Source organism: Narcine bancroftii, chromosome 4 (genome assembly GCF_036971445.1).
Source record: "Narcine bancroftii isolate sNarBan1 chromosome 4, sNarBan1.hap1, whole genome shotgun sequence".
NCBI lineage: Eukaryota > Metazoa > Chordata > Chondrichthyes > Torpediniformes > Narcinidae > Narcine > Narcine bancroftii.
Window position 1 is genome coordinate 201183510 of NC_091472.1, and position 17899 is coordinate 201201408.

At 46.1% G+C, this 17899-nt stretch overlaps 1 protein-coding gene across 2 annotated transcripts in view; it reads right to left on the minus strand.

Moving 5' to 3' along the window:
• The window catches only part of rsph14 (radial spoke head 14 homolog), a 674463-nt gene that overhangs the window by 14691 nt on the left and 641873 nt on the right, over positions 1-17899 (minus strand). For both annotated transcript variants that reach the window (XM_069933649.1, XM_069933648.1), the window contains exon 4: positions 980-1205. In XM_069933649.1, coding sequence (XP_069789750.1) covers positions 980-1205 — 226 coding nt within the window. The remainder of the gene's footprint in view (positions 1-979; positions 1206-17899) is intronic.

Below are 17899 nucleotides of genomic sequence, written 5' to 3' on the forward strand. Positions count from 1 at the left end.
GGTGTCTGCGTGGGTTTTCCCCGAGGGCTCCGGTTTGTTCACACTGTTCGAAATATACCGGTGGGGTGTAGGTTAATTGGGTGTAAATTGGGCAGCACGAGCTCGTGGGTCTAAATGGCCTGTTACCATGCTGCAGGTCTAAATGTAAAATGAACTCAGCAGGTCAGACAACATTTTGGGTGTGAATCTCTCATCAAGACTAAAGCAGGTTAAATGGAATTCCATGTATAAAGGGTGAAAAGGTCTGGGGGAGGGGTCCAGAGAGACAGATTGAGGAATAGGCAGTTAGTGTTGCAGTTATCACAACGCTGTTACAGCGTCAACGATCTGAGTTTGAATCCCACGTTGTCTGTAAGGAGTTTGTACATTCTCCCCCCACTCCCCATGAGTCTGCATGGGATTCCTCTGGGCGCTCTGGTTTCCTCCCACCCTTCAAAGTGTACAGGGTTTGTGGGTTAATTTGTGTATTTGTGGGCACGGCCTTGTGGGCCGGAATGGTACTACACCACTAAAATTAAAATTTAAAAAATGAAAAAGAAAAATTAGAGAGAGAAAAATAAATAAATTCAGGAGTAGGTAAAGAAGAGATTTTTAATTTAAAAAATTGGACATATCACATCGTATCAGACCCTTCTGGCCCAGAGCCTGTGCTGTCCAAATGCACCTAATTGCCTGCATCCCCAGTATGTTTCGAATGGTGAGAGGAACCCAGAACACCCAGAGGAAACCCACACAGGTGTAATTGGGCAGCACAGATGTGGGCTGGAAGGGTCTGTTACCCTGCTCTATATCTAATTTTAAAATTAAAAATTTAACATGCTGCATTCCTCTCCCACACTAAAACCTCTCCTTGATCAATGATACTTTTTAGTGACTTCTTTAGAGAGTAACACCATGCATGGGCTACAATCCAATCCCACCTGATTAAAACTGTTGCATATGGAACAAAACCTTGTCTGATATCCAGAGTGATCCCTACCTGATGTCCATCAGTGCTTGTGCAGCCAGACTCCTGATGGCCTCAGAGCTATGAGTGAGCTTGGCCTTCAGCACCGTGACACCTTCAGCATCCAGGGCTTGCTTCGTGTCCACCAGCAAACAGAAGTGCAGGGACTTCAAGATCAGCTCCTGAATCTCATCGAGCTCGGTGCGCAGTTTCATTATCAGCAGGGGAACCAATTCAGCGTGCAGGATGGCATCGGCACCTGTGGGAAGGAGGTGGCACAAGCATTGTAATGGGCCAAGAGAGAAGACAGCACCATTCTGCGCACATGTATGGCTTTGTGATGTGTGCTCGTTCACATTCTTGATCACTGGTCAGGTGCTAAGTATATGCGGTACAATATACCTTCCCCGACTGTTCCCCACAGGACACCATCCATCCCTTGAAGAAGGGGTCAGGCCCAAAACATCAGGAACACACAGGCCAACTGATGCCCTAATCACAGCCCAACAATGGTTTCCCCTCGACCCTTCCATGGTCTAACTGACAAGTCATTAAGATTCAATAAGTGCTGAATGGGACATAATACATTTGTGGGGCCCGAGTTCAGGGGCACCATGGTAAATCCAACAGTGGGAAAAGACTCTGTGGTTCCCCCTTCCCTTGGTGCCCTGAGCACGTGGTTATATTGCTTAATGGTTAAATCCAGGCCTACACAGGTGTAGATAAAAGCTCACACTCGATTGGAGGGAGAACTAATGCTTTTATTAGCTTACAACATAGGTAGGGTTCATGAACAGGTTTCAGAGGGGTTCTGGATTTAGGTGGGAAACTAGGGTTATATATAGGTCCTCAGGGAAGGAGCCGGGAGGCGGGACCAGTCATCAGTACAGGACACTTCTAGTGAATCTCAGTTCACTACGCCTGATAACATATCTTTACCGCCTATAGACATGGCTGAGTTCCCTCCAGCATAACGTTTTTGGAATATTTTATTTATAATTTTCCATACATGTAATTAATAAACTCTCAAGTAGACCAATATTGATCGAATTTAAAATTACAATGATTGCATGATGGATTTTCCCCACTCCCTCCTCTCCCTTCTCCTTGTATCCCCCTCCCTCTCTCCTTGTACCCCTCCGTCTCAAAAATAGTGCATGAAGAAAGAATATAAACATGATAAATAGTTATAGAAAAGTGAGACAAATAGTTTCCTGGATTGCATGAAGGGTCAGTTCACGCACTGGGATCCTGCTGTGTTTGTACAACCATTTTAGGGAGGAAGAGTTAACATAGGCCTTACGTATATTTTACCTAAACTTTGCATTCTACAGGCTTCAAATTTGTAAAAAAAGGAGGATATTTATTTTCTGCAACTTTGAATTTCCACATTCCATCTCTCCATACCTAAATGATTGCCTGGTTTCCAAGTCATGGCAATACACTTCCTTGACACCGCCAATGCTAATTTAATAAATTTCACTTGATAAAATGATCATTTTAACTTTTATTTTGAATAAATAAGGTGCAAAGAAGGTTTACAAAAATGTTGCCTGGATGCAGTCTCTAGAATACGGAGGAAGATTGAGTAGACTGGGACTTTATTCATTGGAACGTAGAAGGTTGAGAGGGGATTTAATAGAGGTACTTAAAATTATGAAGGAATAGATAGAGTAAATGTGAATAGGCTCTTTCCCCTGAGGGTAGGGGAGATTGGAACAAGGGGTCATAAGTTAAGGGTTATGGGGGGAAACTTTACTTCTTCACTCAGAGAGTGGTAGCTGAGTGGAATGATCTACCGGAAGAGGTCGTGCGGCAGGGTCAATTCTGTCATTTAAGAGGAGGCTAGATGAATACATGGATGTGAGGGGGTTGAAGGGTTATGGGCATGGGAGAGGGGAGGTAGAATTATTGGAGTTTCACGTAAATCGGTGTGGACTAAAAAGGCCGATATGGCCAGTTTCCAGACTGTAAATTTTTATATGGTTACATGGTTATATATAACAATTAATGAAAATCATATATCACACTATTTAAAACTTAATTAAATATGTTGATTTATATAAAAGAAAAAGAAAAAAACTACAGAGAGAAAAATGGTAAGGGGTCCCTACGATGTTGGTGGCCTTTCCAAGGCAGCTCCTCACATCGATGCCTTCAATGGATGGAAGGTCGGCGCCTGTGATCGGCCGGACTATGTGTGTTGCCCTCTGCATTCCTGGGCAATCAACTTGCCAAACCAGACGGTGATGCAGCCAGTCAGTGGACTGTACTTTCCGCAGTGCACCTGTGGAAGTCTGATAGAGTATTCGACGACACGCAACCATGTTCCTTTCATTGTTACTGAGTCTAAGCTATGGATATCTGACCCCCACAACTGTTGGGGTGGGGGGTGCTTACTGAAACCACTGCAGAGGCTGAAGAAGCTGGCTTCTACAATCAAAAATCTGCATTAAAAGGAATGAGACTGTTCACTGCACGTGGTGCAGCAAACAACTCAAAATTCAAAAGACTGTACATAGAAACATAGAAACATAGAAGATCGGAGCAGGAGTAGGTCATTCGACCCTTTGAGCCTGCTCCGCCATTCAACGAGATCATGGCTGATCTTAAAGTTCAGTACCCCGTCTCCGCCTTCTCTCCGTAACCTTTAATACCCTTATACTGAAGAAATATATCTAATTCCCTCTAAAATATATTTAATGAACCTGCCTCTACTGCCCTCTGTGGCAATGAATTCCACAGATTCACCACCCTCTGGGTAAAGAAATTCCTCCTCATCTCGATCCTAAATGGTTGGCCTATTATCCTCAAACCATGGCCCCGGGTTCTGGATTTTCCCATCATTGGAAACATCCCATCTGCATCCATTCTGTCCAGTCCTGCCAGAATTTTATAGGTCTCTATGAGATCCCCTCTCAATTTTCTAAACTCCAGCGAGTACAATCCCAATTTGCGCAATCTTTCCTCATAAGTCATTCCTGCCATTCCAGGTATCAGCCTGGTGAATCGTCTCTGCACTCCCTCCATTGCAAGAACATCCTTCCTTAGATAAGGTGACCAAAACTGCACACAATACTCCAGGTGTGGTCTCACCAAGGCCCTGTACAGCTGCAGTAAGGTATCCTTGTTCCTATACTCAAACCCTCTTGATATGAAGGCCAACATACCATTTGCCTTTTTAACCGCCTGCTGTACCTGCATGCTCGCCTTCCGAGACTGGTGTACAAGTACCCCTAGGTCTCTCTGCACTTCCCCATCTCTTAATCTATTGCCATTCAAATAGTAATCTGCCTTCCGGTTTGTATTACCAAAGTGGATAACCTCACATTTATCCACATTGTAGTGCATTTGCCATGTATCTGCCCAGTCCCTCAATTTATCCAAATCACACTGGAGCTTCCTGACCCCCTCTTCCGTGCACACAACCCCTCCTAGCTTAGTGTCATCTGCATATTTGGAGATATTACATCCAATCCCCTCATCCAGATCATTAATGTAAATTGTGAACAGCTGGGGTCCCAGTACAGATCCCTGTGGCACCCCACTGGTCACCGCCTGCCACTCAGAAAACGAGCCATTTATCTCAACTCTCTGTCTTCTACCTGCCAGCCAGTTCTCAATCCACAACAATGCTTTGCCCCCAATCCCATGAGCCTTGATTTTGTAAGCCAGTTGTTTATGCGGGATCTTATCGAAGGCCTTTTGGAACTCCAGGTACACCACATCCACTGGCTCTCCCCCATCTATTTTACCTGTCACCATCTCAAAGAATTCCAATAGATTTGTCAAACACAATTTACCTTTTGTAAATCCATGTTGACTCTGTCCGATCCCTTCTCTGCTAGTCATATGCTCCGCTATTACATCCTTAATAATGGATTCCATCATTTTGCCCACTGTTGATGTAAGGCTCACCGGTCTATAATTCCCCGCTTTTTCTCTACCCCCTTTTTAAATAGTGGGGTAACATTAGCTACCCTCCAATCAATGGGTACTAATCCTGAGTCTATCAAGTTCTGGAAAATAATTCTTAAAGCATCTGCTATCTGAATGGCCACTTCCTTAAATACCCTAGGATGTAGATTATCAGGCCCTTGGGATTTATCTGCCTTCAATCCCATCAATTTCCCCAAGACCATGTCCTTAGAGATAATGATTTCTTTCAGTTCCTCCCTTGCATTAGTCTCTATGTTTCCCAACATCCTTGGGAGGTTATTTGTATCCTCTCTTGTAAAAACAGGACTAAAGTAAGAATTTAATTGGTCTGCCATTTCCTTATTCCCCATTATATATTCCCCTGATTCTGACTGCAAAGGACCTACTCTGGATTTCACCAATCTTTTTCCCTTGACATATTTATAAAAGCTTTTGCAGTCGGTTTTTATATTTGCCGCAAGCTTACTTTCGTAATTTATTTTTGCTCTCTTGATTAATCCCTTTGTCCTCCTTTGGTGCATCTTGAACGCCCCCAGTCTTCAGTTGTGGTACTTTTATTGGCCAATTGATATGCTCTCTCTTTGGACCTAATGCTGTCTCTAATTTCCCTTGTTATCCACGGTTGAGTCACCTTTTTTGGTTTATTTTTATGCCAAACCGGTATAAATGATTTTTGCAATTTCTTCATTAGATCTGTGAATGCTTTCCATTGTCAATCCACAGTCAACTCCCCCATAAACACTACCCAATCAATCTTACTCAACTCCCGTCTCATACCATCATAATTCCCTTTATTTAAATTCAGGACCTTAGTCTCGATTTTAATTTCATCACTCTCCATGTCAAGTGAGAATTCGATCATATTGTGATCGCTCCTACCCAAAGGGCCTCGTATAACAAGATTGCTGATTAGCCCCTTATCATTGCATAATACCCAATCTAAAATGGCCTGCACCCGAGTTGGTTCCTCGACATATTGGTCTAGATAACCGTCCCGTAAACATTCAAGGAATTCCTCCTCCTCAGTATTTTTACTAATTTGGCTAGTCCAATCTATATGCAAATTAAAGTCTCCCATGATGACAGCTGTTCCCTTATTGCACGCTTTTCTAATTTCTCTTTTAATGCCTTCCCTCACCTCTACACTACTATTTGGAGGCCTATATACCATCCCCACTAACGTTTTCCACCCCTTGCTATTCCTCAGTTCTACCCATATTGATTTCTTCCGAGTTGATATCCTTTCTGTCAATTGTGTCGGTCCCTTCTCTCATCATCAATACTACCCCACCCCTTTTTCTTTCTTGCCGATCCCTCCTAAATATCGGATACCTCGGGATGTTAAGTTCCCAGGCTTGCCCACCCTGCAGCCATGTTTCTGTAATCCCAATCAAATCATATTTGTTTATCTCAATTTCCACAGCTAATTCATCTACCTTGTTCCGAATGCTTCTTGCATTAAGATATAAAGCCTTCAGATTTGCTTTTTTCACCCTCCTTGCTCTTTCTGATTTTTTTTACTTTCGCTGCCTAACCTAACTTTTCCTGTTTTATCTTTTCTGTCCTTTGCCCTATCATACAAGTTCCCACCCCCCCTGCCAAATTAGTTTAAACCGCACCCGACGGCTGTACCAAACCTAGCTGCCAATATATTGACCCCTTTTGGGTTTAGGTGTAACCCATCCTTCTTGTAGAGATCATGCCTTCCCCAAAAGAGATCCCAATGATCCAAGAAGCCAAAACCCTGTCCTTTACACCAGCCCCTCAGCCACAAATTCATTTTTCTTGACCTTCCATTTTTGTCCTCAGTTGCACTTGGCACAGGTAGCAAACCAGAGATCACCACCCTGGCTGTCCTATTTCTTAGTTTCTGTCCTAGCTCTCTGTAATCCTTTTTCAGTACTTCCTCCTTCTTTTTATCTATGTCATTGGTACCCACATGTACCAAGACATCAGGCTGTTCGCCTTCCCCTTTTAGAATACCCTGGACCCGATTTGAGATATCCCGCACCCTTGCACCAGGGAGGCAGCACACCATGCGGGCATACCTATCTGGCTCACAGAACCTCCTGTCTGTATTTCTGACAATGGAGTCCACCAATGACCACTGCATTCCTCTTTACCTTTTGGTCCACCATGGCAGGCTCAGTGCCAGCGACCTGGTCACTGCTGCCAGGTTCTGTCAGGTCATCTCCCTCAACAGCATCCAACAAAATATACCTGTTACTGAAAGGGATATTCACAGGTGTGCTCTCCATTTTCCTGGTATTTTTCTTCCCTCCCCTGACAGTTACCCACTTACCTGACACATCTGGTCTTGGGGTAACTATGTCCCTGAATCTATCAACTCCTCACTCTCCCTTACCAGCCGTAGGTCCTCAAGTTGCAGCTCCAGTTCCCCAACTCAGTCCTTAAGGAACTTCATTTTGGTGCACCTGACGCAGATATGGCTATTTGGGAGGGTGGGACTCACCCATGGTTCCCACATCTGACATCCAGTACAAAGCACTAACCCCATAAGCATGACTGAGCTAAAATAATGCCACTTACCTTTCTCCTCGCCTGCTTTTGCCTAAGCCTGTTGAGCCAAAGGCTGGAAGTCCCACTCCTTCAGTGCCCCGCTCACTCAGTGCGCCACTCCTCGCTGGCCGCTCCCTCCCCTTTTACTCCTTTTACTGGCCCCTTGACCAATTAACAGCCTTTAATCAGCTTAAAGGAGAAAGCACTGGATATGCGGGTGGCCTCCAGTTCCACGTGCCCGACCGGTTGAGGAAAGGGCTGGCTTGAGTTTTTATATGGGCCGGTGATTGACAGTCGGCAAGGTGGGGCCAGTCTCCCATGTTACCTACCCGTAGGTACCATGGTTGCCCCCTGCAGTAGGCTGGTAGGAGTGGGGCTATAGTGGTGGTTATTTCACTGCACTGCAAGTTAATTGTAACTCTAAAGAAAATGTCAGCGTTGAATTGAATGTTTAAAGTGCCATCCGTCACATTGCATTGGACATCCACACTGGAATTGTAACTTTAGCCACTTTGCAACACATGGATCAGTCATTGACCACATGTAGTAAAGCCTGGACGACATTCACTCATGGAGTAAGTGGGCAGCCACTTAGCTCGGCCTAGCCAAGGGTGCAGTAAAACACGAAAGTCTGGGTCTGTAGTAAATCCACAGAAATTATGGGAGAACTCAGGGTAAGGAAGGGATCAGGCCCAAAACGTTGGTTATACATCTTTACTTCCTATGGACACTGCAAGACCGGCTGAGTTCCCTCAGAATTTCTGTTTTCACGCGCCAAGGGGGCACCTCCAACATTTGCTCCCATCTCATTAGCAAAATAGAGGGTTCAGTCAGCACGAAACACACTGTTTATCACTCTAATCCTTCACAAGGTTCCTGCAATGAGGAGGGGATTTTGACAAGGGGATTGTGCTGGTGTTGGGCCGCAGTGAAAGTTCGGGTTGGACAATAAGATATGCTATTTAACGTTCTGTAAAGTGTCTTTGAAACAAGGGGGATAATTTGCTCATAGTTCCAAAGTTAACCAAGTAGATGGTGGAATGGCTTGGTGTTGAATGGAGCTGTGTCCCGAAGGGAAAGTCAGGGAACTGGAGGAAACTTCTGCGATCCCATGGCCCATATTGCATATTGACAAACGAATCGAATCTCACAGAGAAATCTCATTCTCTCACTAAACTTTCTTCCCACTGAACAATTCTGCCACTTGCCACGTTGAGGAGGGCAAGGCTACCAGCCCCCATCTTGACCACATTTCACAGGAACGTATTGAAGGTGTCGTGTCTGGCCATACGTTAGCTGCCAAGCTTTGACCGGAAGTCTACACAGAGGTTCATCAAAATGGCTGAGAAGATCACTGGGGTCTCCTTTTTCTCTCTTGTCGACATTCACTGAGAGCGATTGATTGCTTAAATCGGGCTCAAAAAATTATTGAGGATCCCTACCATCCAGCAGACAGAATCTTTCACCTCCTGCCATCAGGAAGGAGGCACAGGAGCATTAAAATCAGGGCTGCCAGGCTGGAAAATAGCTCCCTCCTGCAGGCTGTGAGATTGATGAATGGTGTCCTGCAGTGGGGCTCGTAAGTAAGACGAGCAAATTATTTTGAATTATTTTATATTTATATGTGTGTATGTGATTATAATATGCTGAGCGAGAAATTAGTGTATGTATGCGTGTGTAGTGTGGCCCAGAGAATCGCTGTTTCATCTGGTTGTAAATGTACAGTCATAGAACACTACAGCATGGAAAACAGGCCATTCGGCCCTTCTCATTTGGGCCAAAAACATCATACTGCTAGTCCAACTGACCTGTACTCATTCCAAAACCTTCCAGACCTCTCCCATCCACGTATCTATCTGATGTATTTTTAAAATTTAGGAGTGAGCCCAGATTTATCACGTCAGATGGCAACTCGTTCCACACTCCCACCACTCAAGTGAAGAAGTTTCCCCAAATTTTTTCCCCTTTCACCCTAAAGCCATGCCCTCTTGAATTTATCTCTCCCAAACTAAGAAAGAGTATACTCGCATTTACTGTCTATACCCCTCATAATTTTGTGAACCTCTATCATATCTCCCCTCATTCTTCTATGCTCCAATCAATAAAGTCCCAACCTGATTAATCTTTCCCTGTAACTCAACTCCTGATTATAGTCAGATGATAATAATTAAAAAAAATTTGAATGTAGACATAGAGCGTGGTAACAGGCCCTATCAGTTCACACCCCATTAACCTACAACCCCCGATACATTTTGAATGGTGGGAGGAAACTGGACCTCCTGGGGAAAATCCACGCAGAGACAGGGAGAACGTACAAACTCCTTACAGACAGTGCGGGATTCGAACCCTGGTCCCGATTGCTGACACTGTAATAAAGTTGCACTGACCGTGCTGCCTTGAACTTGAATGTACAGCGGCCAATTAACCTTCTGTCCGGGTGTGGGAGGGACGGAATATGCGGGGAAACTCACATGGTCACTGGGAGAATGTGCAAACTCCACTCAGACAGCCCCTGAGGTCGTGATGGAACCTGGATCATTGGAGTTGCAAGGCAATGGCTCCATGAGGTGCACCAATGTCCATGGTTGGGAATTGGCACAACTCAGTGGAAAGGGAGTTCATAAGCAAACAACCAAACTCAAACTTGGCTTGAAACCAGTCAGACTCAAACCAACCTCAACCTAACTGCCGATGGGTGGTGGGATAGGGCGGAGGACTAAGGGATTCATGAATGTTTCTTTTTGTATTTTCATCAATTTTTTTTGAGTACTAAATCAAGTTTAATTAAACAATGGTTCCAGATCACTGACAACCAAACTAATGGTCTTGCAATTGTTTACCCCAGTGCCTTGTACTGAATGAAATAGAAAGGCAGCTGGACGATTTGGAAAGACAGAGCTCAAATGATATTTAATTTAAACAGCCGAAGCCATGGGGAAGAGGGAATTGAGAATCTAATTCCAGTGGTGTTAAGCAGTAGGTTAAGTATTGGGTCAGTGAGCAGATTTCAGCATTGACAAGACTCATTTACACTGGACAATGAAGATTTTGCTTCCTGAACACCTCTGGATGTATTTTATGGATTATGGGCTGCTGATCACAAAAATCACCTTAAATTTTTTCCTATCACGTACTGTTTTTTAGATATAACCCATTGTTATGATTTCCTGTCACATTTTATGTCTACTTCAAGCAAAGTGCAACCTGTCATTGAAAATTCATTTTCTGTTTTCCCACGTGGACTTTTTCCCTGCTGATCTCGGTGCAGTCAGTGATGAACATGCTGAAAGGTTTCACCAGGACACTGCGACAATGGAAAAGTGATATCAGGGAAACTGGAATCCATCAATGCTGGCGACTATTGTTGGACACTGACATGATAGGCATCAGAAGCTGAGTACAAATGAAAACCAGTGGCAAAACGTTTTTAGATCCGTTGAACTAACACAATGTGTCAGCATCGTTATACGATTAAACATGCTGAATTCAATAAAAGTTAATTTAATGTTTCTCCAACTTCCTACATGAGACAGCAAATCTGGAATGATCTTTGTGTTCAGCTTGAGATTGTCTATCATCATCCCAATTTTTTTTCGGGAAGCAAATCTTTTGAAAAAAAATGTTGTCCAGCATTATTGGTTGAGAAGATGTCCTGTGAGAAGTACTGAACTAATTGCTCGGAGCTGACAATAGATGGGAATCCCCACAGAACATCTTCCATTGCTCATCAGCAGCAAGCTGATGCCCCGAACAAAGTTCAAAAGGTGAGGTTGGAGCAGCTCTACAATAAACCCTGGAACGAGGCTCTGCAGGAGGAGCAGATGCAAGCACATCTGGAACAGTTGGTGGAATTCCTTTTGGAACGCCACAGCAGCAAACCCAGGCACTTCAGGAAATGTGATCAAGGAGTAGGTGGTCGAAGGGTCCGAAGGTATTTTACTCAAAAAAATAAAGGCAGAGGTTACTCAGTTAATCAAGGTAATCTGCTGAATTTGGAAAGGAACTTTGAAAACGTGTTGGAAATTGATAAGGACAGGTCGGGCAATTTGAACAGTTGAGGGTGATGTTCACGGCTCAACTCAAACTACTTCGCGGAGGATGAGATGATGTGGAATGGAGATAGGACGGCACGCTTGCCATAGTGGTCAACACAATGCCATTACAGCGATCGGGACCGAGGTTTGAATCCCGCGCTACCTGTAAGGAGTTTGCATGTTCTCCCCATGTCTGCGTGGCCTTTCCTCCCACCATTCAAAATGCACCAGAGGTTGTAGGCTAAAGGGGTGTAATTGGGCGGCACAGGCTTGTGCACCGAGATGGCCTGTCACCGTGATGTATGCCTAAATTTTAAAAATAATGATAGCTGATTACATCTAATCTGGATTACATCTCATTTAGGGTACATGTGATCTAGATTTCATTGGTGTGGATATATCCGACCTGGGTACATCTAATCTCGCTGTGCTCAAGTTTACGGCCCCCCCCCCCCCCCAGTGAAGCAGTCAAGTTTATTGGTTTCGTCTGCACTTCTCTCCAATTGACTAGATAAAAATCATTGAAAATTTCAGTCCCTGACCCCCCCTTAAATGTGCTGTGGCCCCTGGGGGGTGGGGGGTCAAATGGCCCCCCCATTGAGAATGGGTGACGTAGATTACATGTGTAAACACAATGCTGGTGAAATTCAGCAGGCCAAACAATGGCCTTTACGTAGCAAAGATAACAATACACTGTTTTGGGATTGAGTCCTTCAACAAGGTGAGAGCAAAATGTAGGCAGGTGCCCAAACAAAGCAGTGGGGTGAGGTGGGGGGGGGGGTTGTGAGTGTGGTGATATGTAATTACACCACTAGGTTACCAGGGGTCATCCCAGTGACCTTGTATATAAAGCAGTCCAGAGCTACAGTCTAGCCTTCCAGGTTCATCTTGCAGAGAGACAAGACCTCACATTAGTTTATTAAAGCTGTCTTATACTCGCACTGCTGTTGTGGTTATTGTCAGTACAATTTAATAAACGAATATGATAGCTACTAAGATGGAAGCTGCTTTTGCTCCAATGCACATTCCCGACCACCTGGAGACTCTTCCTGAGGAATGGAATCCGGGGACGACTAGCACGCACGTGCTTCCAAGGACAGAGACAGCGAGGAACTGCTGTACTGGAATTGTGGCGGAATGCAGGGAAGGCCACAGAAGTACGATAGGGCAGGTAAGAAACGGTCAAGAGCCCTGCCTGCCCATGGGTTCGCCGGTACAGGCACCGCCAACCCTAAACCCCGGTCCAGTCAGAAAGGGGCCACTACAAGTGAGGGTGGAAGGATCTTTACAAGTCGTGCTCCCGATCGCAACGTATGTGCAGAATTCCCAACCGCTCCAAAGCCAGGGAAAGCAGACACCGCTACTATCACTCCCCCAGCAGCAGTTTCCCCAGTACCATGGAGACCTGATGCTACCGCTGGGATCCCCCCTTTTCTTTTTTCTTTGGCTTGGCTTCGCGGACGAAGATTTATGGAGGGGGTAAATGTCCACGTCAGCTGCAGGCTCGTTTGTGGCTCCTAAGCCCACTGCAAATGTCCCAAAGCCAGAGACTCAGCCAACAGCCCCAAGCACCCATGTTACTCCTCCAGCAGACACAAGCCCCACAGTGGCTCTACCAGCAGCTCCCAGCATCGGATAAAGAGCTATTAATGCTGGATGTTAGCCCAACTGGGAGACCACCCTTACTCCCTTATACAAGATGCCAGGTCCTACCAAGAGGCAATGAGCTCTTTACAGAGGCATTACAGTAAGGGGCATAGCGAACTCCACTCCCGGTACAGGCTCATGACCAGGTCACAACAAGTACGGGAGTCTGCCAGAGACTTTATACTCTCTCTGAAAGACCTGGTGAGAGGCTGCAACTTTAAAGCAGTATCAGCTCAGGAGTATGTGGAGGGCCTTATTAGGGACAGAATTGTTGCGGGCATACGGTCCACTGAGACGAGACATCAATTGCTGGAGAAAGGAATGGTGGGGCTAGATGAGGCAGAGACTATTGCAGAAGCTTTAGAAAGCACCAGGAAAGAATTGGAGGGGTATTCACAGGACCCTGGGGCTGGGGCAAACGTCACACTGCTGGACTCTCTAGCCCCACGAAAAGAAAAGAATGCTGCCTCACAGGAATTCACAGCAACAGCAGCACCTTGAGGGTCCCAAGTGATTTTTCTGTGGACAAAGAAAGCACCTCAGAGCCCTCTGCCCTGCCAGAGAAAATGCCTGCTCCAACTGTGGAAAACGTGGGTATTATGCAAAAGTCTGCAGAAGCCCCAAGGCCCATTCTCATGCTAATGAGAGGCGGGAAAGCTCTTCTTTCTCCACAGACAAACAGAAGAAGAAGAATGCCATGTGCAGCCGGCCATCTTGGACAAATGCTACAAAGTAGACGTCACAGTCTTCAGGAGATGAATATGATGCTGAGTACTATTGGATGGAAGGATATGAAGGACACGCCAGACTTGCTTCCCTATGCATGAATCAGGCAAGTCCATACTATTTATCTGATGCCACTGTGAGCATCAAAATTAATGATGTGAGGGTAAATTGCTTAATAGATAGTGGAAGCACTGAAAGTTTTATTGAACAGGGGTTAGCCTTACGCTCCCCACATGCCCGAATGAGCACCAGATCCTGTTAGCAGCCAGCAGCCTTGCGGCTGAGGTAAAACAGTTTTGCAGGGTTACTCTAGAAATCCAGGGCACAAAATACAAAGGGTTCAAATTACTAGTACTCCCTCACCTCTGTGCCCCAGTACTATTGGGGTTAGATTTTCAGTGCCAGTTAGAATGCATTACAATAGTGGACAACGGGCCTCACCCTCCCCCCACCCCACTACGCCTTACGAATAAACAACACTGCAGCCTGTCTGTCCTGAACATAGAACCCCCTCCGCTGTTCACACACCTGACCCCAGAATGCACACAAATAGCCACAAAGAGCAGGAGGTACAGCCCAAGGGACAGAGCCTTCATTAGGACAGAGGTCTGCAGGCTACTACAGGAGGGCACCATAGAGCAGAGCACCAGCCCCTGGAGAGCCCAGGTGGTTGTAGTAAGTCAGGAGAAAAACTGTGCACGGTAGTGGATTACAGCCAGACAATCAACAAATTTACACGACTAGATGCCTACCCCCTGCCACGCATAGCAGACATGGTCAACAACATTTCATAGAATAAGGTGTTCTCCACCATAGACCTGGAGGCAGCATATCACCAACTGCCCATTAGAAACAGCAATTGCATTTACACGGCATTTGAGGCAGACGGCAGGCTGTACCAATTTCTGCGACTTCCCTTTGCTGTCACCAGTGGAGTGTCCCTGTTTCAGAGTGAAATAGATTGAATAGTAGATGAGTTCCAACTGAAAGCGGTGTTCCCCTACTTAGACAACGTGACAATCTGTGGCCACACTCAGGAAGATTATGATACAAATTTAAAACGCTTCTTCCAGGCAGCTGAGGAAAGGAACCTAATGTACAACAGGGACAAATGCGTCTTTAGAGCCAGGAAGCTGCCAATCCTGGGCTACAAAGTGCAGAACGGGGAAATCAGCCCAGACCCAGCCCGTATGCACCCTCTCCTAGACCTCCCAGTGCCACACACACTGAAAGCACTAAAAAGGCGTTTTGGGCTGTTCGCTTACTACGTCCAATGGGTCCCCAACTACGCCGACACGGCCCGCCCACTTATAAAAGTCTCAGTTTTCCCACTGTGCCCAGCAGCCACCAGAGCATTCAGGGACATTAGGGACCATATCGCTAAAGCTACCATGCGGTTCATAGATGAGTCAATCCCGTTTCAAGTAGAAACGGATGCATCCGATGTGGCTCTGGCAGCCACCCTAAACCAAGACAGATGACCGGTGGCCTTTTTCTCGTGAACCCTACAGGGGTCAGAAGTAAGACATTCAGCAGTAGAGAAGGAGGCCCTAGCCATTGTGGAAGCAGTAAGGCATTGGCGACATTATCTGCCGTGCAAACACTTCACCCTCGTCACGGACCAACGGTCTGTGGCTTTTATGTTTGATAACCAGAATAGGGGGAGAATTAAGAATGACAGAATCCTGCTCTGGCGGATAGAATTGTCTACATTTAACTATGACATTCTATACCGCCCCGGGAGACTCAACGAGCCCCCGGACACGCTGTCCAGAGGCACTTGTGCCATCTTCAACCTCACGTCCCAGTTGCAGAGCTTGCACAATGAGCTGGGCCACCCGGGGGTCGCTAGACTGCTTCACCTCATTAAAACCCAAAACCTCCCATTTTCGGTAGAGGAAATAAGGTCAGTGAACAAGAGCTGCCCCATCTGTGCTGAATGCAAACTGCAATTTTACTGGCCAGACAAAGCCACCCTGATAAAAGCTACCAAACCTTTTGAGCGCCTCAGCCTAGATTTTAAAGGCCTGCTCCCGTCCAATAATAGAAATGTCTATTTCCTAAACGTAATAGATGAATATTCCCGTTTCCCCTTCGCAATCCCGTGTTCTGATGTATCAGCAGCCACTGTTATAAAATGTCTCCAACCCATCTTCAGCATATTTGGGTACCCGAACTACATATACACAGACAGGGGAGCTGGATTCATGAACGCAGAAGTACAGCAGTACCTGCACGAGAGACGGATTGCTACCAGCCGCACTACAAGTTACAATCCCAAGGGGAATGAACAAGTCGAAAGGGAAAATGCCACTATCTGGAAAATGGTCCTCTTGACTTTAAAAGCAAAAGACCTGCCTGTTACTAGATGGCAGGAAGTGTTGCCAGAAGCCCTACACTCTATACGTTCTTTGTTGTGTACTGCCACTAACATGACCCCATGTGACCGTATCTTTTCTTTCACAAGGAAAGCCACGACGGCACAGTGCTGCCTAAATGGATGATGACACCGCGACCTGTTCTCCTCCGGAAGCACGACAGACCCCACAAAGCGGACCCACTGGTGGATCAAGTGGAGTTGAGGCACGCGAACCCTCAGTACGCCTTCGTCACATTCCCAGATGGAAGAGAAGACTCGATGGCCACCAGGGATCTCGCGCCGGCCGGATGTGTGAACAACGCGGAGGAAACACAGATGTCTATGGATCAACAAGGAGCGCAGCAGCAGTCACTAGAACAGTCGTCCATCAAGTCACCCCAGAGGACTACACCACCCACCCTGGAAATCAGGACCCTGGGCACGCCCGCCCCACAAAATATCACCACCTTAGACTCGGTGGCAGGACCTAATCCCATACAAGAGGATCACCAGCCCACAAGGCCATATGACCAACCAGGACTTCCCACTCCCACACCTTCACCAAGAAAGGCCGAAAGGCAGACCGCACTCCCCACCCCTATACAACTACAGAGGAGGGGCAGAAGGCAACGGAAGCCATGAAAAATTTGGACTTATGAACTTACAAAGAAGGGAAGGAGGATGAGGGCGGGGGTGGGATAACAATTTTTTAAGGGGGGGTGAATGTGGTGATATGTAATTACAGCACTAGGTCACCAGGGGTCATCCGGTGACCTTGTATATAAAGCAGTCCAGCGCTGCAGTCAAACCTTCCAGATTCATCTTGCAGAGAGACAAGACCTCTTAGTGTACATATTAGTTTTTAAACCTGTCTTATACTCGCACTGCTGGTGTGGTTATTGTCAGTACAGTGAGGAGCACAGGATATGGGAGGGAGGGCAGACCAGCAAACAAGGGGAAGGGGGATTGCTCTGTGACTGGAAAGGGAAGAAGGTCAGAGAGCTAAAGGACAGAGAGATGGCGAAGATCAGGTTTCTTTTCACATTAAAACTCCTCCAAGAATTTTGCATCTCTCTGTCTTCTTCCCTCCAGCTCCGCACCCCATTCATTCACAGATCCATCTCCCCCTCCCCCTGTTTGCTGGTGTGCCCTCCCTCCCTTATCCACCTATCTCCACCCTTATCTCCTGCCTGTGGGACCATGCTCCTTCCCCTGACCCCTTCTCCTAACTATCTTGTTCAGTCGCTTTCCTACATTTTTGCTCGTGCCTGAATGAAGGACTCGGGGTCGAAACGCCGGTTACGTATCTTTATCCTTGCTACAAAAAGTGCACTGTTTAACCAGCTGAGTTTAGCAAAATCACACCAAAATTCTAGAGGAACTCAGTGTCCATGGGATTTGACAAACTGCCGACATTTTGGGCCTGAGCCCTTCTTCAGGGAATAAGCAGAGTGAGCCAAGAGCAGGAAATCTCAGAATTTGGACAATGCCGGCTGGGGAAGGAATGCTGGCTGCTGAGTTTCTCCATCATTGTGGCTTCATTTCACATCTGCAGACTTTTGTGCTTTACTTTAGATCACATGATCTGGGTTACCTGGAATCTGGATGACAGCTGTGGGGCTGATCATCGAGAAGGCTTCAGGTTTGGAATGCAAATTGCCTGGTTGTTTTCTTTCTTGGGGGAATTTCAATGTGGAAACAAACCAGATCTTCAAAACAAACCATCGA